Source organism: Thermobia domestica, chromosome 2 (assembly GCF_964235325.1).
Source record: "Thermobia domestica chromosome 2, izTheDome1.hap1.1, whole genome shotgun sequence".
In the NCBI taxonomy this organism is placed as follows: domain Eukaryota; kingdom Metazoa; phylum Arthropoda; class Insecta; order Zygentoma; family Lepismatidae; genus Thermobia; species Thermobia domestica.
In genome coordinates this window covers 10262708-10289011 of record NC_137455.1, presented here as the reverse complement: position 1 = coordinate 10289011, position 26304 = coordinate 10262708, and the positions used below count along the sequence as shown (strand labels likewise).

At 35.8% G+C, this 26304-nt stretch overlaps 1 protein-coding gene across 13 annotated transcripts in view; it reads right to left on the bottom strand.

The window, feature by feature from the left end:
* Positions 1–26304, bottom strand: part of Fak (protein tyrosine kinase 2 Fak) — a 414892-nt gene that overhangs the window by 11670 nt on the left and 376918 nt on the right. For 12 of the 13 annotated variants that reach the window (XM_081738434.1, XM_081738449.1, XM_081738452.1 and 9 more), the window contains 7 exons: positions 25439–25643; positions 24050–24129; positions 19611–20053; positions 16111–16269; positions 12636–12827; positions 8153–8252; positions 558–682 (listed from right to left, as the gene is read on the bottom strand). In XM_081738434.1, coding sequence (XP_081594560.1) covers positions 558–682; positions 8153–8252; positions 12636–12827; positions 16111–16269; positions 19611–20053; positions 24050–24129; positions 25439–25643 — 1304 coding nt within the window. The remainder of the gene's footprint in view (positions 1–557; positions 683–8152; positions 8253–12635; positions 12828–16110; positions 16270–19610; positions 20054–24049; positions 24130–25438; positions 25644–26304) is intronic. The other variant, XM_081738455.1, reaches the window with a different exon arrangement.

The window sequence follows — 26304 nt, the reverse complement described above, 5'->3', positions numbered from 1 at the left end:
CACACCCATTCATATCGGCTATGTTTCCAGTTGGGAATGGTATCTTTTAGCAGGATAATACTCGTTGTCAGAAGGCTAACGTTGTGCTGCAGTGGTTCGAGAAGTGGTGAATTTCAATTGCTGCAATGACCCTCATACCCACCCAATCTTAACCTAATTGAATATTTTTGGGACGTCATTGAATGTCAGATCCGAGATCATCGCGGAATCTATAGAAATTAAGTGACTTGTGTATGCAGATGCGGTACGCCATGCCTACAGGCAGCTACCAAGGTCTCATTGCTTCCATGCCAAACTGCATTGCTGCTGTCCTGCGAGCGAAAGGTGGACATTACAGATATTAGGTAAGTGGTCACAATGTTTTGGCTTGTCAGTGTAAATCCATATAAATTAAATAAATCTATAAATATTTCTCATTATATTGTATTTTCTTAACCAGCATAGAAAAAATATTTGAACTACTTATTAAAAAGCTAGGGCAACTGCATTTGTAGCTAGGTGAAAGAACTCTACTAAGGACACTCCAATGTGTAAAGAATAAACTGCTGACGACTAACCTCTCTGTGGGCGGCAGTAGGGAAGATCGGCACCAGCGTATCAACACTCGTCAGCAAAGAACGCAGTTCAAAGCCAACTTTTTTCACTAACTCCAAATACTGTTCAGCTCGGCTCTGTTGAACGCCTTTAAAAAAACAATAAAATAAATGTTAACTGTTTAGCTTTTCAATTGATTATACAATGAACCCTCTCCTTAACGAAATCTCATAGTTCCATTTTTATTTCTACTGTGCACAAGTTTCCATTTAATAAAGCTTCTACTGAATGAAAAATACAACTTAATTTCAATATGTATAAATATTTCTAGATCATATTACTTCAAAACATTTCACATTTACTACAGTTGCTAATTTATTTACTATTATCATTATTATTATTATTATTCATTGAGCCTTTAAATTTAAAGTCTATAGAGTTCGCCTTTTAGAAAGCAGCTTTTTGATGAAACAATCCCATATAATATTACAGAAGAACACTACTAGCTACTTAGAAGATTTTACAGATATAGTGGATATTAACGAAAATATCGTCATCGTTCTGGCAGATGATCACAAAATTCCTGAATTTGAAGTTAAAACAGCAAAATGAACAGCGCAAACACAGTGAAATTGTGTTTAGGAATAAGAACATAACAAAACTAGAAACAACATGAAACGTATATTGGCGTTAATAATTATTACCAACTCGATTTTAGCAATGGCTGGCTTTAAAACAGTTGTATCTCAAAATTAATATTTAGAACTCAGTTACTTCTAGCAAAACAACAACAATACTCTGTTAATCAAAAATAATTCTGGAATCTTGGAGAACGAATAGAACAGTTATTGTAAGGTATTCCTTTACCGCCTATATATCTTTATCTTTAAATAAATTAGTTATGTAGTTTTGGTATGAAAGAAGTTATATACATGTAAGAATAAAAGTACTCCAGATGCCACATACACTAACGCTTCAGTATTAGAGTTTCTAAATACACAATATTAATAAAGCAGATCTCATTAGGTATATTAAATTTTAACAACCGTACAAAGGAAGGAAAATTAAATTTCTTACTCTATCAGGCCTTGTTTACAAATTGTCAAACTAAAACACAATAACACATTGAGCAAGGCTATGTGATACATATTATATATATAATAAATAAATTATAAAATACGTAAACTGAATATAAAATCCGTGCTAAGTGTCAAAAATGGAAAAGTTCGGCTTAATGTAAAAATGTTGCCTATTTGCTTAACACTGCTCAGTTAAAATTGTGATATCTAGTATTCACTATGGAAGTAGTTCAAATAATCCCCAGAAGAATGCGCGTGCGTATATGTCCCATCAGTTCTGAAGTAATATCTTGGCTGTTTACTCAATATTTTCGTTTTGGCACTTAGCATGGATTTTATAGACAATCTACATATAAACATGATTTTTTTTTTTTTTTTTTTTTTTTTTTTTTTTTTTATACAAGGGTCATTCAAGGTTGACCGGGATTTTTATTTCTTCAGAGGAAACATATAGCACAAGAAGCATCAAACTATGTCAGCTTTTCAAAGTATTCTCCATGCGCGTCGAGGCACCGTTGCCCATCGTTGTGGTAGCTCCCCGATTCCTTTGGCGTAGAAAAGAACTTGGTGGTTGTTGTAGCCACTGGAGGACATCATTCCGCAGTGCTTCATCTGTCGTGAATTTCTTCCCTCCCAGAGGTCTTTAAGGGGTACAAACAAATAACAATCACTGGGGACTAAATCTGGACTGTAGGGAGATGAGGCAGAACTTCCAAGCGCATTTCAGCCAGAGTTGCTTTTGTCACATTGGCCGTGTGAGGGTGGGCATTGTTATAAAGAAGAATGACATTTTCAGACAACATCCCAGGTCTTTTCTTGCGAATGAACTTTCGTACAGCACCACTCAACAATATGAAGTAATACTGGGCATTAATTGTGTTCCCTTTGTCCAGAAAATCCACATCGATTACACCCTTCATGTCCCAGAAGACACTCGCCTTGATCTTTCCAGCGGACGGGTGCGTTTTACTTTTCTTGGGCGGCGGGGAACCTTTATGCCGCCACTCCATGCTGCTTCTTTTGGCCTCTGGGATTGAATTGTGCAACCATGTTTCATCACACGTGATAATGGATTGTAATAATTCATCACCTTCGGCTCGAAACTGATTCAGAAGCTGTTCACAGGCCGTCATGCGTGTCCACTTCTGACCAATGTCAGCTGGCGGGGAACCCACCTTGCACAGATTTTACGGAAGCGTAAGTGGTCGTGAATGATTGTCTTAACACTCCCGACACTGATATTCACCTAGGCAGTAATATCCACACTGTTACTCGCCGGTTCTCAACAACCATTTGCTCAACACGTTGTGACTGCAGTCGGGCGAATGTGTCCACGCGCTTCATTTGTCACCAGCTCTCGTCCTTCGCGAAACTGTTTACACCATTGGTACACCCTTGTCCGTGACATCGTTTGTTCACCATACTGTGCTTGCAATCCTCTGAAAATCTCAGCTGGTTTAACTTTCTCCTTCACAAGACATTTGATTACACACTGCTTGACGCTATGTTCGGTGCAACTGCTGCGCATGCGCCAAATACGTCATGCCGAGCGCTAGTTACTCGAGAAGGAATACATTACGTCACTCGCAATTTTCATCATGATCTCGGTATTCATCGATTATTTATGTACGAAAATCCCGGTCAACCTTGAACGACCCTTGTATGTTATCACTAACCATGCTCAGTGTTATTGTGTTTTAGTTTGAAAATTAAATTGTGATAGACTGTGAAATAAGAACATTTTCACAGCCTCAACAGCAATAAAAGACGAAAATACCATATGAACATACTGTATATCCCTAGGTAACACTGTGCGTTACTTTTACTAATTTACTTCATTTTACCCTGTCCACACTCAATTCTTACCTTTTGTTGTGGCAATGCTAATAGTAGAGTTAGCAAAAATTCAACGTTTTAGTTAAATCAGCTATTTTAGTTCAAAGAATAGAAGAGTAGGTTAGTTGCTTTGTTTAAATGTATCTTCCCGTTTTAATCATATCTTTAAAAGAAACAATTAAATGTTGTAATCTTATAAATAAAAGATAACAAAGTTTAAATCAGATTTTCTACTATCAACTATACAGTCACTAAAAATTCTACGATCTACGTGAAGACATTTTAGAATTATTCACTGGGCCTTTTGACAAAATTCACCACTTGTTGGTTATTACATACAGTAATATGATATTACAATCATATTTCAATCTTTATTTAAATTCTAAGCATTCTATTTATACCATTATGTATAGAAATAAAAATGTTTCTTTTTTTTTACCTGCCTCGCTTGTAGGAATGACAGATATTTTGCATATGGCGATCGGATAGTGAGTTTTATTATGACATTACCTAGGTAATGGTAGTCAGCTGAAAAAGATACTGTTATGTCAAAGCACAGGATGCGGTAGTATTCTAATATTGGGAATCGAACCTGCCGGTCATGCAGTAATGATTTAGTTAGCGTGATACTACATATAATGCCAGGCACCTTTCTTAGGCTACCTTCTTAAAGCAATTTTAGTAAATGCTATTTTCATATTAACACTTCATCACAAGTTCTCTCGGGAGAAAGGGGGAAAAGAAACCGTAAACTTGCTATGTTATATAAAATCCGCTCTCACGGACATGGAAAAAATTGCGGTTTTTCAGAACAATAGGACTATTAGTATTTCTGGGACTTAGCTAGTCTAAGAATACATAATTAAAGGAGTTCACAAACTCTCAATTGTCTACGTTTATTTTTAAGAACCAATCAGATCGTTTGACTCGATTTGTATGAGCCTGAGGGAGGAACTTGCAATGAACCGAGAATTTGGAGGTCAGTGTCTGCAGCCAGACTTCGAAGCATACCACCTCGGTCTTTGGTCCCGCATAATGCGTTAATCGCGGCGAATTTTTTAAGCAGACCAAAGTATATGTTTTATTTGCGTGCTAGAAACAGTTTCGTCAGTGCTACTACTATTGAAAAAAGAAAATCTTTTGAGCCTTTGATCTTTTTCTGTCACTAGTTGCGCCAAACCAGTGAACTGCTGTCTTGGTAAGAAAAAGCAAACGATAGGTAGTTGTGATAGTAACAATTATGTAGTGAATAGTAATTTTTCTGAAGAATGTAGTTATCTTTAGTCTCGAAAACATAAACTGTCAGAAAGTTTTTCATAAGAGTTTTAAAATAACCAGATGTAATGGAACTTAAGACAATAAAATATTGATGACAAAGTGACTTTAATAGAAATTAATGATTAAATATCGGTGTACTCAGGCTACTGCACGAAAGAGGAAAACAGATGATTTGTTAATGACGTAGATGTTCTTAACTTGTTTTCTGCAATGTTCGTATGTTTAATTACAAAGGTTGGCGTTCGGTTGTAATTGTTTCATATATAACTCTATGGCCTATGAAACCCGGAGGTTCAATGCCGCGTTCACAAAAGCTCTCCACTGACTTCTATCTAGTATATATATATATAAACTTCAAAACTCAATAAAGATGTAAAACTTTTTTTTTTTATTCTGATACCACACGGTATGTACGACAGTAGTAAGCTAAATTTGTGTGGTTAATTGTAAATTAGTGTTGTAGTTGTGAAGAAAGTAAAACTTATTTTTAGCTCGGATGTGTCTAACTGTTAGGTGAGAGTTTCGCACAGTAATACCCGGCCTTTGCCCGGCGCTTACCTGGCAAAAGGATTGAGATCCTTAGAAAAGTAGCTGGGATAATGTTTAATTTGAATGTTAATGTATGAGATTTTTATCGGTGATCATACGCTTTTCAAAGAGTCGATATCAAGTTCTGCCTTTTCCTCTCTATCTCATTCAAAATGTTTCATGATCATAAAAACTTAAGGATGGAACGTTTAAGTAGAAATTACATTTCATGAACTGACAAGTAAACCTTACATTTGGGTGAATCGAGTTGATATCCGAAACATATATGACAGAGTAGTACTAAGTTTGCTCAATATGTCAGGGGAGTTTTAGGCGCAAAGCTCAAAGGGTTTAGGAGATACAGCCACTAGAAGGTCACATGGAGGGACATGTTATAGTCGTAACACATAGTCCAAAACATAAGAGAGAAGCCTTATACCTATTATTTCCTCTAAACTGGATTATGTTCGTGTTTCCAACATATTTAAGTGATGAAACACAAGAGAAAGTTGTTTATTTTGCAAATCCGAAGTGATTTTGTTATTGCTTTGAAAAGTTACCAATTACTGCAATCAATATGCAGTTCAGAAAAAAGTGCATGCCTCGCACAAATACTCTGCTCACAGTGAGCACTCAATCGAGTCGCACTTCAAACATCTGTCGTTCACAATTCTGTCAAAGCAGTAATCGTATCGAGCGACCCGACTTCCAGGCTTCTCATACAAGTATCCAGCCTTATAGAAAGCGAATCGAATCATGTTGAGAAAACGAAAAGCAATGAACTGGTAAACTGTGAATGATTAAAGTTGTATGAACCTGTCACAGTGCCAAATAGTCACGTCACTTCCTGTTATTGTTGTATCAGTGATGAAACGACCAAAGGCTTTATATGGACGGAACAAGTGAACATCCAGATACTGAATCATGCAGTACATCCACCAGGTATCAGCCGTTTGATCAATTCAAAGCCTTCTGGTCGCATTGTGACTAAAGACTGCCGTCTCTGTTTGCAGACTACGAATCAAGTAACAGAAGGACTTTCTTCTTATCACTTAGAATGCTTTTGTACTTGACGTCCGAATAGGAACATTTGATGCTGTCACACTTTCTAGTGCTTGTACCTCCTAAACCCTTTGAGCTTTGCACCTAAACCTTCCCTGATATATTGAGCACCTTAGTACGAGGGCTATCCAGAAAGTAGATTACGTTTTCGTCTGTGTCCGCTAGGGGCGGGGCTAGCGCGGCCATCTTGGGGTCAGAGCGTTGCGCAGCTCAGTCGGCATCTAGCCGTGCTAGTGAGAGGTTCGTGCTGTGCTCCGTTAAGATACTGTGACGGTTTGAAATGTCTGCGTTAATTGAAAATCCCGCGAGCTGCGAGGTGCGTGCAGTAATAAGGTTTCTGACAGCAAAAAACTGTAAACCGATAGAAATCTATCGGCAGCTGTGTGAAGTGTATGGGGACAACATTATCACTGAAGGTGGAGTGCGACAGTGGGTCATAAGATTTAAAAATGGCCGAACCAATGTTCACGACGAAGATCGAAGTGGGAGACCCAGCAAAGTGACTGCCGAACTTGTCGAAAAAGTCGATGTTAAAGTCCGTGAAAATCGAAAGTTCACAATAACGGAACTTTCTTTGAGTTTTCCACAAATTTCGCGAAGTTTGTTGCACGAAATCATCAGCGAAAAGCTTGGTTACCACAAGTTTTGTGCAAGATGGATTCCAAAAATCTTGACAGAGGACCACAAAAATCAGCGAATGGCTGCAGCGTTGCACTTTTTGGACGCCTACAATAAGGATGGTGACTCTTTACTCGATCGCATCGTTACTGGTGACGAAACATGGGTGAAACACGTGAACTGTGAAACGAAATTGCAATCAATGCAGTGGGGGCACACAGGTTATCCCCAAAAACCCAAGAAATGCATGCAAACAATGTCGGCAAGGAAGATGATGGCGACTGTTTTTTGGGACAGAAAAGGTGTGATTTTGGTGGACTTCCTCGAAAGAGGCACTACAATAAACGCTCAAAGGTATTGCCAAACTCTGCAAAACCTCAGAAGAGCAATTCAAAACAAGCGCAGAGGAATGTTGAGCTCTAAGATCTTGTTGATTCACGACAACGCCCGGCCCCACACGGCAAATGTCACGCGTGAAGTTCTTGAATCTTTTCAGTGGGAGTTGTTTCCTCATCCGCCGTACAGTCCCGACCTGGCACCGAGCGACTTCCACCTATTCCCAGCAATGAAGAAGTGGCTGGCTATGCAGCGTTTTGATGACGACGAACAGCTGCAAGAAGAGGTAACGAAGTGGTTGAAGTCGCAGGCGGCCGAATTTTTCGACGAAGGAATTTCCAAGCTCGTACATCGCTACGATAAATGCCTTAATTTGAATGGTGACTATGTCGAAAAGTAGTATTTGTGTGTGGCTTTCATCTGTATATAATAAAATTTGTTTCCTATACTTTGTTGATTTTTTATTCCAAAACGTAATCTACTTTGTGGATAGCCCTCGTACTACTCTATCACATGTGTCTCGAGCAGCAACTCGATTCACCCAAAGGTAAGGTTTACTTGTGAGTACCTCACTTAAACACGCCCGTTATAATTTCTTCGATTAGGGATTCTGAATTCTTGTAGTCTCATGAAGCTACATCTTCAACAGAGGTTACTAAATGTGAAGTGGGCTTAAAGTCAATTCGAAAGGATTAACCTCCGTGTCACTAAATACAGATTAGGATACCAGACTCTTCAAAAGGAGAATACTCTTGCATTATTTTTGATTGAGACTGTGGGAGAGAGAATATAAAACGTTACCGTAGAAAAGATAGAGCTTTCGTTGCTGAATTACTTATGTACTACCTGAGATTCTGAAACGAAATGTTGTCGATACTAACCTTGGGAAAGGGTCATCACAGCTTTAACCACAGATGTCGTGCAGTCATACACTTTGTCATTACTTCGATCCAGATCTGCTGTTGGCGTTGGCTCCATTTTCTGTTCAAACACAATAAAACAGGTTATGGTTTGTTCTTAAAATTATATTATACGCTCTACATTTACGTGTTAATTACAGAATACGTTAAAGGAAAAAAAAAGTAACACAAGGAACAGTCTACTTCCCATATGCAGAGTAAGTAAATATTTTCAATAAATCTGTTGACATAATTCTCTCCAATTCTTGTCACACAATAATATCAAAATTTACCATTTTTGTTCTTATATTGATTTGTAAAAATAACACATACATCAGAACATGTGTTCGTTATTATATGAAGCATACAATAGTTTTCTTTATCAAAAGAAAATGTTTCTTATGAATGAGATTGAACTTGTAACAGAAGTAGGAACTCAATTGTTCTATTACCGATTGTCCCCCCCAAATGTATTTTAATTGTACTAAGCTGTTTCAGCTATCTCTTCGGCCTTCATCAATTGTTCTGGGAAACTGCTGACAAAGGCGACAGAGATTCCTGAATCAGTTTAGTATAAGTACAGTACATGTGTGTGACAAGGAAAATTTCAATGGTCCTAGTACTAAACAAAGGACCTCTGGCATCCATACAGCGCAAGGGACGCTGGTAGAAACCAGGCTAGAAGTCCCTTGTTCCGTACAAGGACCTTAGCAATTTCCCTCGTCACATTTACACATAGCAAGTTGTTATATCTTGCAAATTATATAAATATACATCAGATCATATCCCCCTATATCTTTAATAATTTTTAGAAGTTTTGGAAGATTCATTATGTTGTTTAAAATAGATTTCAACGACCTCATATTAGAAAAATACTCAATACATTACGTACATTTTCTTCTTACTTCGTATTTTGCTACTCTACAGTCTCTTAAATTTCTAACCCTAAATGAGAACCCAAAGTTTCCATTAATCATATTTCTGTTCAGAATGTAGATGAAATAATTTCGCTTTCTGCACAATGCATTCTTAGTGCTGTTCTATGAAGCTATTAGTATTGACAAGAAAAGAAGAGAAAGATTACAGCATTGCAGAAGCAATATTAATAATGTTATTTTAAATTTGGTTATTATGCGTCAGTTTATTCGCTCTCTATTTAGAAGTATTTGTTAAAAGCTTTGCATGCTATAAAAGAACACTAGAACTGACAAAGAAAAATATTAAGTGTTGAGGTACTGACCGCTTCACATCTGATAGCATAAATGACTTTTGTATTCAACGGCACCGATTGCTGTATAACATGGGAGATGGGGGAGTTCTCTGAGATTTGTATGTTTTGTTGCTAGATATTCAAGATCAGCATCTTTGTCATCATTCTAGACATGTTCTTTAATCAGTAACTTTGCAACGAATGGACCACTTGGATAGAGACTTTTGGTCACTTCCATACAATATTATGTTTTCTGTACATTAAAAAATAGTTTTCAAATTACTGGCAAAAGTGTAAGGTGCAGTGCAAGGTATGTTCTCTGCTGAATTTTGTGCTAATACTTAACCATATGCACATAATATTTTTTAATGAAGAGAACTGAAAGTTTCATTTATCGAAACACACGAAAACTTTAGTGCTTGCATTGGAAATTGGAAATTTCCTTCACAATGAAGATACGACTTCGCGGTCAACTATACTTGTAATACGATTTTATTTGATAACTCGTAAGTGCATGTTGAATATTACTGTTAACATCATATTCTGATAATAATTGCCTTATTGAGAAGATTTTCCTTGAAAAGTAAAATAAATTTGTATGGGTAACGTCATAATGATAACTACATAATGCGGAATTCCGAAATATATACTCGTCATTAGATATTATTACGCCTAAGCTGGGCAGATACACCACTTGTATGGAAACTGCGTGAAATGTATACAATTTTAATTGCTCGGTAAGAGGCTTTCGGATAGGGCTCGTAAAGAGGCAAAAATAGTATAAGATAGGATGTTGGAAAAGTAGTGTGTGTGTCAATCCTCACTTGACTGGTTTAGCATAGGATGAGATTCTGTTGCGGTGTTTTATTCCTGCGACAATGAACTCCCGGGTTCCTGAAGCCATAGGGTTAGGTTAACATAATAAAAACACTTTTCAATAAGCATGAAGTTACCCAATCATCGTTTCTAAATTTATGCTGAAAAAAAAAAAAGTCTTCTTCTGACAATTCTTCTATAAATAATCATAACTGTTAAAATTCCTCAATAAAGTTCCATGATACAGCAATCGCTCAAAGTTTTCACAATATTTTTATAATTGATTAATCATTACCCCATCACAAGTTGTTACTGACTACTTTCCTATTCTTGAAAATAAATTCTAGTTAATATACTATTCTTATTTCGCTAGGCACAATTTGTTTGTTGTATGTATTGACTTCTTGGAGGATTTAGGTTTACGAAACACCTTGAAATATGGAAGGAATTATCTACGGAAAATCTTTAAATACGTAAATGTATATCTTTCAACACTAGTATACAAAATTCTAAAAGATGCTGCGTTTATTTGCGTTTACTTAGCTAAAGACCAACTGGATGGATTTCAGTATAATCTTCGTCGGAATCTGTCAATGACTACCAATCATCATGCTTAGATTCCATTGAATTGACCAACAGCGCTAAAGATGGAGGATGGTAGGTAGAAAATACAAATATGACTATAATTTCTTTCCGTTTAATTCTACGAATAACTTACAAGACGATAACTGTAAGAAAAATTTAGAAAGTAAGCCAGATATTATCTACGAAATGGTATCAAATCATCTAATAATTGTTTCCATGTCTTCTCTTATAAGCCAGAAATCTGGATGCACAGTCTGTCATATATAATTGCCAGGCACTCAAATTTCTACAATATTTGAAAGGTTTTCAAAACGACTATCAGTTTGTGCATTGGCATTTTGTACACATTAAATGGCTTTTTTTTTTTTTTTTTTTTGGTCATATTTTTATTGAATTTCTTATATAAAACAGAAAAAGCTGCGAGGGAGCGTACAAAAGATCCGTAGTGATTCTACTGATCGGAGCCAATCCACTGTTTTCGGGTGCAAGAAAGCACTTTATCTAGTTATCGGCCATGCGAAAAAGACACTTAGGGGCGAATTTGAGAAAACTCACTTAGACAAGGGCTAAACATTTTGTCTATAAAGATTGACATGAAATGGGATAGATGTACCATATTAGTGTAGAAGAGAGAGGTGAAATTAAATCTCGACTTAATAAGCGACATTAGAGAATCCGCAACTCCTGATTTTCAATTCGCGTTTCAAGTACTTTCTCATGGCAGAAGCCAGAGTTGAACATGTTTCAACCACTTTCCATTAATATTCTCTCTCACTGGGTAAAGAACTAGTATGTAAACTAGTACTGACCCTGACTCATTTCACCCCTATCCAAAAGAAGCATTCATTAAGTTCCAAAGGATATGCATTATTTTTCATGAAAATCATAAATTGTTTTGGAATGCCTTTTAAAGATGGGTCAGGGGTGAATCTATTTCCTTGCTCTGGCTAATTGTAACTCTACGCGATAGGGTTAATCATTAAGAATGAAAGAAATCACGAGCTATAATTAAGAGAAATTTGAGGATTTTTTTTTTTTCAAAATTTACCGAAATTTAGATGGGATAAATTCGCCTCCTTGCACCTGACCTATTTCCATCCTAATCAATGAGGATGATTAGAAAGCCTTGAAGAAAATACAAGCCATATTGAATCAAAATCGAGTAACTTTTAGGAAAGTTATTGTTGGAAATCATTTTGATATCATATTATTTGTAAGAAGAAATATCCTATTTGGATTGATTTTATTTATTTGACCACTTTTTAATCTTGACCGATTTCAACCTCACGCAATTATAAATGATTGGGAAGCCTTACAGAAAGAAAAGAAATTAAAATGGGATAATTTTTACGAAAATTTTAGTGGAAAATAGTGTTATACCCCATAGAGTTATTGCCTAAGTGTGAACGAATGTACATGCAAAGCTTCATCAAAATTGGATTACGCTTACGCAAGCTATCTTGAAACGAAACGAAAGTCGGGACTATTTAAGTAATTAATTAGGTAGTTCCTTCCTTAATTTCCTGCATTATTTATTCAAGTGCTAATTTCCAATAATGATAACCATGACTTTCAAACATATTTAATTTAACTAAATTACATCCAACCACAGATTCTGACGAGATTACATTTAAACTATCTTTTGTACGCGTGTATACTGTTAACAATCCACAAGCATTAGAAAATACGTTAATATCCCAGGATATTTTCAAACTATTTATATTATTAATAGTTGTGATGTTCCGTATTTAGCGTGCACGAATTTCTGACTGAAATTTTTGAAGAAACGTTAGTATATCTCTAACAATGATTCCACGGCTTTAATGCCTGGTCTTGTGAGAAAGGAAAAGTTACCTTAACGACAATAATTCTGTCATCTCCTCCTGATCCGTTGCTGAGTGGCGTCGACGACCTGTCCTTCTCTTCTGGAATTTTCGGAGGGGAGTCACGCAATGTGTGAGCAAGAGGAGACCCTGGCACTATACCTTCAATGGAATCTGTATCTGAGCGGTCAGAAAGACTGGTGGCAATGGACAAGCGTTTCTTCTGCAAAGGAATTATATTCAAGCTGCAACTTCACAAAGCACACTGCAAGCCATATTCAAGCACAAAAAGCCAGCAAATACTTTTTCGGAGTATTTCTTTGAGCTATTTACATGCTTCATACATAATCTTATTCTTAATTGTATCATCATGTACAGCCACGTTCGTAAGAGATTCTCTCTGCTACATTTCTTTTTCCTCAGGGAAAAAAAAAAATCGACCTCGTGCACCCAATTTAGCACACTTTTCTCGAACATATTTTAAGGGAAAATAATATACAATAATTGGCGACTTCGTTCTAATATAAGCACGAAAACGCTATTTGCACACAGAATCCACTTTCGAAAGTGACCGTACAAGAAATTCTTTTCGAAAGTTCTCTCCTCACCTCTAACTCGTATTTCAAACTTAATCCTTCTTCAATTTTCAGGACGGATACATTTCATAGTGTGCTGCGACAATTACAGCATAGTCCAAGTTATTATAAATGAAAATAAATATTCACCTTTTCTATATTATTTATTATTTTAGATTCCAATGAGAGGTTAAGAAAACGAATAAATCTACATTATAAGCTAGAAATGCACAATTATAAGGTAACACTACTAACACATTTAAGAACCTGTATAATGAACAAATCCAACTGCTCAAATGATTATTACCTTATAATGTGCATTTAAGAACAAAAATTTTAGGAATGATAATAAATAAATAAATTGGCCAATAATTAGTTTTGGATCAGGGGCCATAAAATTTTTGAACGGACCCTAAATCGAGTTTTCATATTTTCTACGTATTAAGCACATCATACTGTGTTAAGTGATAGTTTGGGTTTGGCTACAATATATGTATTTCTCCAGACATAAGGTTTAGAAGAAAATTTTTGATTGAAATATATTGGATCTTTTGGTCCAAAAATAAAATTATTCTCCTCTTGGTGTACATGTAAGATTTCTTCGTTGTTAAACTTAGTACAACAAAGAACAAATACTCTTTTATAAATGGTGTAGTCTTGTATAGAAAACTTCAAACTGTTTCTGTCAACAAGGAAACTTTGAACAATAATAGAAACACTTGTTTCTGAAACCACTGCTATTAGCGCTTCTAAATTCGGAAACAGAAAACTGTTGTGAGGCTCTTGTGCGTTGAAGATACCTAGGTAGATGGGAGTTACGACATCTGGGGGTCATTTTCACTGCTGAAGAAGAGCATGTATGAATCGCAACTCTCCGTTAGAGAAGGGGCATGAAGTTGCGTAAATGAAACCCTACAAATTTATTTAAAAAACCTGGACACGAAATCAATCAAACAATTAATCAAAGGAGATAAACTGAAAATATACATTATATGCTCGAATGACCTTTCACGTTCCTGTAATCCCCGGAAAAATTAACAGTGTATGCTTACACGTAAATAACGTAAACACAAAATATTATGTACATAGAGTACATAATACAAAAAAGACACTCGTAACGTGTGAGTTCTGAAAATCGTAACGTGATTATTTTTCAGCCTATCTTACTATTTTGTTTCTAAGCTTATGATCTCAATGGTCAAAAAAGTGTAAGGTTGTAGCTTGCTACTAAACTTGCAAACTAAGCTGAACACTTTATAGGCCGATAGTTACTAAAAGAACCGCATTTGGTCAATATGTATATGTAAATCCATTTACTTCGTGAACATTATATTTACTATTTATTTAATATTTAATTATTGTACATAATATAGAATATAAAGTTGGATCGATCACTATTAGATTTAATAAATTGCAATAATGATTATTACTAAGCTGGCTTTGCACAGAACAGGATTAACTATTGGGCTTTTGTTCTGTCTGCTACAAAATTAGTACATGGTCTGCATATCAAATTGAGAAACATTAATCATTCACGTGTATAAATTCTGATTCACAACATTTTGAGCTCCTTCCTCACGTGCAAGGATTGAAAAGTTGGTAAAAACATGGCCCGCAAATAAAAAAAAGAAAACCTTCTACAGCCACGGACGCATTAGAATCTACCCTATGTCTTCTGCAAACTTGTGATAGCACAAGCATCCTATGTTTTTACTAATATTTTTAACTATTCTTTTCATGCTTACATCTGAGAATAAAACCCGTCAAGCTCTAAAAGGTAGTGAATTAGAATACGTGACATATTTCAACTGAACAATGAAGACTTCTTATTATTCTTGCAATTAAGTTTTACTGCGTCTGCAAAGTATGCATGAAAAAGTAACACGACTTACATACTTGTATCACAATACACAATTTGCATACATATAAAATTATACAATTACGACACAACGCTGTTTTGCTTGTTGATGTCTCTTTTCAGTGCTAAATATATATGAGACGTGAACCTACTGTATTGTATACCGTGAATCCATACCACACGTACCATCGCCCGCAACTATACCCGAAAGCACACAAATTCCATCCATATACTCGTGAGTGAGTTCTTCACAGTTAAATCGTTCAATATTAGTCGTATACAAGTGCTGAGGATCATTATTATTAAGATTCGTATCTTTATGGCTCTAGTGAATTATATACATTTTAGCCCTTCTTTTGTATCTATTTTCCTGCTAACAGTTTAAGTGGGGGAAAATTACAATTTTACGTTTCACATGAATAGAAGAGAACCATAAAATATCATTAGATCAAATAGTTCAATTCCGTTTTAATTTAGAAACATCAAATCAAACAAAACCAAAAATGAAACGAAATCTTTAAGATTTACGTCCCACGATTATGCCGGTTAGGCTAAGGGAGACAGTGGTGACGAGTAATGAATGAAATGGTGGAATGAAGAAAGTGGGAGGAAACGGGAGAACCCCGAGGAAACCCACGCACACAGTGTTTGTCCACCACAAAGTTCACTTGGCAGGAGCTGGGATGGAACCCAGGACCCCAAGCACAAGAGGTGAACGCTCTATCACTGAGCCACCGCGGCCCCTCAACAATGAGAAACAGTCCAAACTTTTATGTTAAAGTATGACATGTAATAAATGAAAGAATATAATATACTCACCAATTTGCGCGTTTATTTCTTACTTAGGAGTAAGTTTTGAATATAAATGAGCACCTAGGAAGAATAAGCAGAAGGCTACAGTCTAATGCTATAAATCTCTAATTAAAAATCAACGCGTACTGGTGTCTATACATTCTTTCATTTATTAATTGATGCCCACAATACGAACTTTTACATTCTATGACATGTACATATATATTTTTACTCTTGATCAACTAATTTAAACGTAACGAAGCTAGAAAGAGACAATGTACCAAATTCGTTTCTTCTTCTGCCAGCCATCGACTATCTTCCTCCGACTCCCGTTGTTGTTGTCTCAATCGTTGCTCCAACAACTGCTGCTCAAGCTCCAGAGCGTTCTTCTCCTGCTCTTCGCTTCGAGGCTCTTCTTCAGTCAGAGACTGGCTCTGGCTCTAAACAAACATAATCACATTCCATATTAGTCTAAAACATCTATTATGTATTTACTTAATATAGCAGCGAACTCTGTGATTCAATCAGTATACAAACACAACGCTAACTTCAGCAGGAGATTAAGATTGTAAAATAAATATCACACGTATGTGACTGTTCAAATTATACTTTTACACTTTTTTAACCATCTTTCATTTTGAAATCAGAGTGCGTCAAATTATATATATATATATACATAGATAGATAGATAAAAAGATAGATATAGATACATATATAAATGTATTATTAACCCTTTGAGTCCGAACAACATACATCAACATACATATACGTTCGCGGTTAGTCACGTTAAATTCGAAGTCAGCAGACTACCCAGAGATTTCTGACGTCTTTTTCATTTCAGAAGGCAAAAACTATAGAAGTATCTGATATTGTGTAGGCTTAGGCTGTATTGCCTTTTTTCCTTCTAAACTTAAACTGCCCTGTTTGGAAAGTATCTTCCGATCTCATTTTTTAAATTAATTGTGAACTGTTACAGGCTCGACTGCACGATTGCTTTGATGTACGAAAAAGTTTGGAGTATACATAAAAAACTTAACGAATTAGTACAATGGAGCAGATGGTATGATATAGTCAATTCAATGGAGCGGACAATCATAACTTGGGACTGTTCCAACCCAGGAGTACAGGAATACTATTTACTGGTACTAAACCTGAACAAGCTACAATAAGACCACCAAGCATGGTCTCAGGAGATGAATAAGGCAAAAGGTATTACAGAGTGATAGCTGTAAAGTAAGAAATTTCCTAGAGCGATATAAAAGTAGAAAAGCCAGCTCGATTAAGAGCGGCATAGAAAGTTGTATTGATAACGGGGATCAGTTTAGGAAATCCTATTATGTTGTTCGGGAGGACGTGACTCTACTATGTGTTTTAAGGAGAAGATTGGATAGGGTATATTAAGTTGAATATATTAATAAGGCACAGGTAGTGATTACCATACTACGAGCTCGAAGAGAAATTGTATAGGTATGGGTAAAAATACTTAGTGCGTAGGTGCCACATGTGATGGGGGCGAGTGGAAGTAGGATTGCTTAGCTTAGTAGCAGTTGGTGCCTTATAATATAATTTCATTTAATTTTAGAAGGACGTGAGTTGTTAAAGGCTGTAAGATTACTAATGTACGAAGAAACTTGAAGTATAAACCAAAATTTTAAGTGATTACCACATGAACAAACTGTAAATCGAGTTGTAGTTGTCTCTACAAATAGATATGTTAAGTTTCTGATAAGATACAATAGAAGGTACATTTGATACTGAAATATTAAGAGCAACAACAATGGAATAGCAAATTTTGAATACGTCGGGCAGGGTCTACGTATTAAAGTTACATTTTCACCATCCCCTAGTGCGATGATTCATTAAAGAAAACCATAGTTGCGATATCGGAGTACGAATCCAAGAAGTTTGATTCATTGAGATAATATAAAGAACTAGAGATTCCCTGATGCGAGATCTTTGATGTTATCGAACTCGCATATATCGAATCGGTCCGCTATATTGGAAGAGGATAAAGAGATATTTTTCACGTAAGGCTCCTTAGTAACTTGTCTGTTTTATTGCTGATTGTCTGTGCTCCTAGAAAAATATACGACGAAAAAAGTCAAGTTCTTTGGAATTTCATAATATGTCAAAGGTAAGTTGTTTTCTTTCTTCTTTTACCCTGTAACAGTCCTTAATATAACATCGTTGTGTACTTGTAATAACATGAAGTGAATAGGCATATGCATTGTATTTACACTGTCGAAAGGCTCGTAAAGACTACTATCTGGAGAATTGTCAAACTATTATTAAGTTTGTTTATTTATTGACCTATATGTTTATGAGCTGTTGCAAATTTTGCCAAAATTATGTAACGTATAAGTGTTCTGTGTCAGCTTGGCAAGGCAACTGTTTGGTTATGGAGGGAGTAGGCCTACTTTCCCTACGTTAAAAATTGCTAATGATGGCAATTACTGTATAAAATAATCCTCACTCACTGTTAAAAGGAATAATAGGCCTATCTCTTATACAAATCACACGTTACTTATCGATATTCTGTACAAAAAAAAGTATATTTGTAAATGGGTTTACGTTCACTTTAGCAGACAGTTCTACGAAATCGAATGTTTATATTGCGTATGTAGTATATAATTATTTTTATTTTGGTGGGACTTTTTAGTTAAAAATCACAGGCGCTACAATTTACCTTTAAAAATAATACATATATCAGCTGACTGAAACTTGCGGAATACGCCATCTTGGGGGAGGACATCTTAAATCGAACGCTACAATCGAAAGCACGCTCGAATCAACACTGCGACACAGGGAAGGGCATCTCTAGTTCTTTAGATTATCTTAATGGTTTGATTGCAAACCAAAAACGCTAGCCAGTCATCTTCAATTCAGTAAAAACAGAAGAAAATTGTTCTCACAATCATCCATATTATAAAATTTTCTTTAAATTTGTGTTTTGTTTCTTTATTTCCAAAATTTCATTACTTGAACATAACTCAAAATATCATTACCTAAATATGCATCCTTGTGTACCCTTAACAAGTTCAACGTATCTAGAACGAATACTGAAATTCATTATGGTAGACAAATGACGTGGATACCGAAAACGAGAAACTATTACTTTAAAATTTTAACATTCGTACTATCATAATTCTCAAGAAAAGACTATCTTCGTCCAAACAATTACGAAATAAAAGGGCTAACGAAGTAATTTATGAAAAGACAGATAAGTCACTATAAGTATAAAAGCGGAAGAATACTCATACAATGGAAGCTAAAAACAAGGGAAGAAAATGAGTGTTGTAAAGCAATAAAATAAGATATTTTGTTTCTATATGGATGACATACAACAAAATTCTAGGTACATTATGTGCAGAATCAAAACTTGCGAAGAAACATTCACGTAATAAGTAGAAATAACTGAAGCTAGATACTACGCATATAATAAATATAAGCGTGGCTGCAGTCTTCGGAGGATTTTTTGTATAACTTTCTAATACAGGAAATCAATTCAATCTAAAGCATGCTGCATATTTATACACGCATGCTTTTGTATCATTCTTTAATATTTGCATTCGTTACCAGCAACGAATTCCATAAATTAAAGAAATAAATATAATAATAATACTAAGGATACTAAAACCAAAGCATAAAAACTCAAAACCAAAGAACATATTGTGTCCAAAAAAAAATAAAATAAAAATCTACATAAATACATGCGTGAAATATAAAGAATTCTCATGCGAGTGTGTTCTGTGGCTGTTGTACATTTTTGACAACTTCCAACCTGTATTTCAGCACTTCCACTGCCACTCATTGAGGCAGCGGTTGATCCCGATCCCAGGGAAAAAGAACCCTCCATCTCAATGCTGGAGATGGTACCGTCACTTGCACTCATGGTGCCTGTGGAGGAGGAGGAAGCTACAGGCTGTTTCTCCTCAGGGGTGCCACCTGTGGCAGGGGCATCTTTGGTTTTGGGTCGACGCTTTGGTGATGCCACAGCAGCAGGTTGTGCGAAATCTACCGTCAGTGTGTTGAAGGCCGACGCAGGCGTTGTATACACTGAAGGACACACGCCTCGAGTTTCGTTCTCTCTTAACAGCTGCACCAACACTTCCGGATTCTGAGCAACGATGTACGTGGATGGAGCAGGTGGCGTTCCAACAGCATTTTGGTCGACAGGAAACCTCGCTGGCTTCGGCGGGGGCTGATCATCGGAGCCCATAGAACCTTCAAAATAAATATTACATTCATTCAATATATAAAAAGAAAGAAGAAAAAAGAGAAAGAAATACTCTTTAGTTACTGATAGAGAATTAATTTTGTACATTTTAAATATCATATTTTATCTTAAATTCAATTTACAATTCAAAGTCCAAATGCACTATCCTGTATCACCATGAAAATACTCTCACGCAATTTAAATTTATCCGTACATTGACGGGTTACATATTTTCTTCAGGATAATATTTTTTTTTTTTTTCCACACACACATAGGTACAACCGTGACAATTTTTAGAGGACAACGAGTCAGCCTTGGTTCGCCACTTTGTCCCCCTAAAGTTGCATTAATCTCTGTAACTTACAGTACATTAAATGATTTTTCTACTAACGTATCGAAAGTTATTTAAACAGTACCGAAAATTGTTCTACTCAAACATTTTCGCTGACCAAACTGTCAAGGTTTTTCGATGTAATACGGAGAATTTAAAGTATAATATAAAAACTACAATGAATAATAATATTATACACACACATTTACACGCTATGTACAAACGAAACATTATTCTTTTGAGACATTTTCCTGAAATTCTTAATCTTCAAATTTAAAAATTGCTGTTTAAGCACTGTTCTCGACCAAGACTGGTTGCTCAGTATGGTTAACACGCTTTCACCCTCCTTCGCCATATGCTAGTGAATCACTTTGAAAAGAAAATAAGTATCTCAGCTTTTATAAATAATACAAACTTCTATTACATGATGGTCTTCTCAGTAACGAAAATAACTCTCAATTGGATTATATATTTGTCAATTCAATTTCGTTCACCCGAACGTTGAAATTACAAAATCAGTGACAATTAATAACAGTATTAATTCTGGATTTCCACATTGATAGGAAAAAGGACAAATTCCACATCACAGTATATAGAAAGGATACTACGAGGGTTGTAAGTTTAATAGTAGCAACTATTTATTTATTTATTACAACTGATACAAAATAGGTACATGTTACAAAGGTATACAGTCCTTCAATGTAGTCACAAGCAATGTGAATATCTATACTAGCACCTGTTCTGTTGATAGTTCTAATGAACCGGTCTAGTGCCTGAAGAATCTCTTGAACAATTCTAAAACGAATGCTTCGAAGAAGTTCATTCATCTTACGAAGCAAGTCAAGGGCGTAAGTCCGAGGAGTAGATTGGGTGGTACAGCACTTCCCAGCTCCATAGATCGAACAAATCAGTCACATCTTGCGATGTATGCGCCAACAAAATGACTGGTGGATTCTGTAAAAAGAGTCGCCTCTTCTTCTCAAGACTGGTCGCAAGTTGGGTTTCAGAAAGAAACAAAAATACTGTGCATTGACGGTCTGATGTGGGGGAACGGTATGCATTAGGATTATAGCATCCCAGTCGTACACGAGAATCAGCGTAACTTTCACATTGCTGGGGTTCTAACGAACTTTGGATTTTCGTGGTGATCCATAACGATGCCACTCGTTGAATTGTTGCTCGAACGATTTGGCCTAGTTTTCATCCAGCGTAATGATACGGCGTGGGTACGAGCAGCGTCGTATCGTAGCCATTTCTGCATTTCCGTCAACTCATGCGGAACCCATCGTGATGCAATTTTTATCATGACCAAGGGTTTCTTCAGAATATGTGGAATACGAACATTATGATGTCGATCAGTGTCCAGTAACGCGGTAACAGCTTTTCATGTCTTTTCACTAACACGAGGACTACCAGGCAGTTGCATATCTTCCACATTTTGACTTCTCTTCTTGAAAGCTCGTACTCACTGTTCTGTAGGGCAATGTAGATTTCCCGCAAGCTTCTTGAAGATCTTGATGACACCCTCGTGCTGTACGGCTTCTGATACATTCAATTTTCATCCAACTCCATTGTTCTTGTTTCGAAAACATCGTGATAACAATTACCTTGCCTTACATCACCCACGTACGTGTGTATGTGCGTGTAACATAGGCCACCCGCTACACGAATCTCTGTTCTTCTCGTCTACTGCCCTTATGTGTGACGTCGGAAGGGAGAATCCATTTGCACTGAGTGAAGGGAGATATGTAACTAACACGTGATATGAGAAACATTATTTGATTCCGTTGCGTAGCATCTCTAAAACAGTGTTGCCACTATTAAAGTTTCAAACCCTCGTATAATCACCTAATATTATACATTCACCTTCGACAGATGTTAAAAAACAAAAGTGTATCAGACGAGCTTTCAAGATTCTGAAGACATGAATGTCAAAAATGTTGAAATTAAGCAATTATTTAAAATAAAGGGATACAAAGTTCATTCAAAACTGACTTGAGTAAATTGATACTTTAACCCTCGTAGCACCAAGGGGGGAAGGGGGGTGCACATGCACCCCAGCTTCAATTTTTTATGCACTGTTCCCGTATTTTTGTGCATAAATTTATAAAATGCAAGCGCCTGAATACAATATAAAATAGGCTAAAATATGTTAAATGCATTTATTTTTTAATTCCAAGCGTAATTATAAAGCATAAGCACAGTTTTACATAGGGGGTGCACCTGCACCCCTTCTTGATGCTTAACGTAACTTGCTAGCCTTAGTGCTACGAGGGTTAACAAGTTCTAAGCAGAATAAGAATATTAGGAACAAAAACGTGGACAGCATCACTTTTAGTCCCACGAACTATACAAAACGATTCACAGAAAAAATACATAAAAGTGGTCTGAACGCAGTTTTAATTAATCGAAGAAACACGGAGTAAAATGTTAGAAAATATATTAGTTTGTTTTGCGATTCAACAGATGCCGCCTGTGCCTACCAAGCAGCTCTGTAGTTCGGCATTTTACAATCGAAAGTATAAAATAAAATGATTTTCTATGTTGAAGCCCATCTAAGCGCTTGTTTATATATAAACATATGTACTTCATCTCAAGCAGGACTAAAAGACTAACATGGCACTGTATCTTATCTTACTAGTAGGGGTAGATTCTGTTATCTTGAGAATTTAGGTTAAAAAAAAAAAAAAAAAAAACATTACTGATTCAAATACCAAAACAGGATTTAAAGTTATCTAGGAGATAACCAAGTGTATGGTTCCAAATACTCGTAGTAAAATGAAAAATTTAAATGAGATCACTAAACAAGTGAACAACAGAGGTTTTTAAAAATGTTTCAAATATATACATTCATGTCCAAAAAGATTGTCGCATATCTATAACTGTCTTCTTGTAAGAATATAATATGATAAAAGATTTTGCAGGGTACTTTTAATACTGATACTATGTGTATAATCGGAAAATGTAGATTTGTGGTAAATTTCATAGGAAAAGAATTATAAATACGAAAATTAGAATCAGTAAAACAAAATGTTGCTAAACGGACAAGTAAAACAAAATGTTGCTAAATGGACAAAAAAAGTTTTATTTTCGTTTTATTGTTCTTATTTACTGCTCTTTTGACATGAAATTTTCCACACACACGTCTTTTGCCGATTATGCACATACTAACATTATAAGAAATACCGGGCGAATTCGTTATCAAATTATATTCCTACTATAACATATTTTTTAGACATGCGAAACTATCCATATATCTATGTTTAAGAATGCTATAGCACTTGCATACCAGTTTTTAGAGAAGTAGGTGGAGAATGATGAAAAACTCCCAAACAGCCTCTCTAAAAATGATTGTACAAGTACTAGGGATTCTGAAAGATGGATATTTAGATAGTTCACATGCTAGTTCCTCAGTGATGTCTTGACCCGATTACTATAGGTCCCATAGTAGTGGAGCTATGAACTTTTAAAGTTCACTTGTTTCACGTTTTCGACACCCTATAACTCACAAACTATCCACTTTTGAGCACAGGCCCATATGTTTTTTTTTTTTTTTTTTTTTTTTTTATGTGAGGAATCTATTCCCATAATATTGTAACAAATTTTTGTAACACCCTGTATATAGTGAACTATGTGAATAAATTGAAAAAAAATAACGGAAAGTCTGTCTTACCCCACGACATGGCTTGAACTCTTCTATTTTCTCTTCTCATCGTCTCCTGTTGTTGATGGCGTTCGTCAAGCAAGATTTCACTAAAAGTAAAAGAAGAGAAAAATTACGAAGAAAAGTATTTACGTTTGCACTAGGATAGTAGTGCATTACAACTTTATTTTCACGTTTGAAGCTAATAAAAAGTACGACATTGCTACATATTTCGATATGGTATTTTATCTATTTTTCAGGTGCAGTAGAAATTTGGAAAAATCTAAACAGTAAACACCACTAGATGTCAATATTATTTATTAGCATTTTCTCTTATAAAATGAACCTACCTAAGTTCAATTCTACTTTGAGAAGAATATACCTTCATGCCTAGATAGCTAATATACATGCCTCATATTCGATGTCCCCTGCGACCTCGGATAAAAACAGTATTGGTTGTAACCGAACTTAAAAACGGTACGTTCCGTTTCATATGGCCTCTGTGCTGAAAACCAACGTTAAATCCTAATTAACTGATTAATACTTGCACAAGAAATGTAGTATACAACTTCTTATCCTGATTATCTTCTTATTTATTTATCATTTTCTTTTAATTTTCAAGTGTGTGTGTGTGTGTATGTTTAAGTAATAATAATAATAAGCTGGTCTGCTACTAAGATTTGGTTTAGCGTGCGGTTGAGCACCGGGGCTATATAAGACGTGGATATAAAGCTTAACGTGAGATCCAAACCATATGAGGTCCCAGCGGGAATCGAATTCTAGTCTCCTACGCCAAAGGCGCGTACGCTAATCATATAGTCACAAAAGAATTCAATAATAAACCAGTTGAGAATGCTCCAAGAGCATTGCCAGAACGAACATAAAAAGAATTAATTTTTCTTATCAATTTCTACAGGCTTTATACCAATTGTTCTATGTACTTTATAATTGTACTCATTAAACAATTCTTGTAGCATATCTATCAATTTTTAATTTCCCTGAGTACTAAATATTTTTTCACGTATTTTGTTTAAAAGTCCTGTTACAACGTTCTACTATATGAATTTTACGAAGACATATGCTCAAAATTGAAAAATTCGCAAAATATCATCTCTCTTTGACTTACAGTTCCCGAGATATGGCTCCTTAAATCTCCCGAAATCTGAACTTTCTTGGCCATTATCTCGGGAACGGTGAGAGTGACGCGAAAAATTCCATAACTTCTTTCACATAGTTCTAGATGCTCTATCGAATGGAGAACTCAAAACTGGAAAATTCAGAAATAAATGAATAAACGGACGGACGGACAGATAGATAGACACACAGCATAGAGAATTCAGTAACGAACTTTTTAAGTATGATTAGTAGTAAATATTTTTTTTTTTCCATTTTTGTTTTCTTTCTTTCTTTCTTACTTACTTTAGCACTTCCCGGATATCTTTGAAACTTGGCCTTTTGGAAGGTTCGTACGACCAACACTGCGACATGAGACTATACAATCGTGGAGGACAGTTGGGGGGTAGCGCCAGTCTTTCACCATTTTCTATCTTCCCAATTACATCATTATTTTTCACTCCCTGGAAAGGCTTCACACCCAGCATCAGGATTTCCCACATACACACTCCTACAAAAATCAAAGGCAATAAGTAAAAAATGGTAATTGCTTTCACAATAATCTGTTATATATAAATTAGATTTTACACACTTTATTTTATCGATTATATTATTTATAGTAGCAAGGGTAGCATATTCTACGTAGTCATCGTTTATTCTACCATAGGGAAAAAACATGTATTTCTTTGTTCCCAAACAACTACAGTTAATCAGTTTTTCATCACTCGTATATGCAACAATAACTTATATATTTAACAACAGAAATTCTTGGCATCGCGGCACTGCCCAATAGCCACAAGTTACTTAGTCTTTTTAACATGCTGAAGTTGTAGCTTCGAAAATTCCAAACTAGAATTCCTTTTTCAACACGATCAGAGACTGCGGCTAGATTTTAACACGAATGGTATATTGCAAACAATTGAACAACAATTGTATATAGAAGGTAAACAAAAAAGTTCTTTCTATTTGTGATCGTCATGAACAGACAGACATACAGCGAATGGTACCCAATGCTAGGCCTCTAATTAATCTTCATCAGCTACAGCACCCTTTCCCAATGGTCCTGCAGCTGCGCAATGCCCTGGCAATAGAATTCAGGGGTCTTGGACGCAAATTAGTTAGTTAGTGCTTGCCGTAGATCTATTTGTCGAAGAATTTCCTACGGAGGTGAA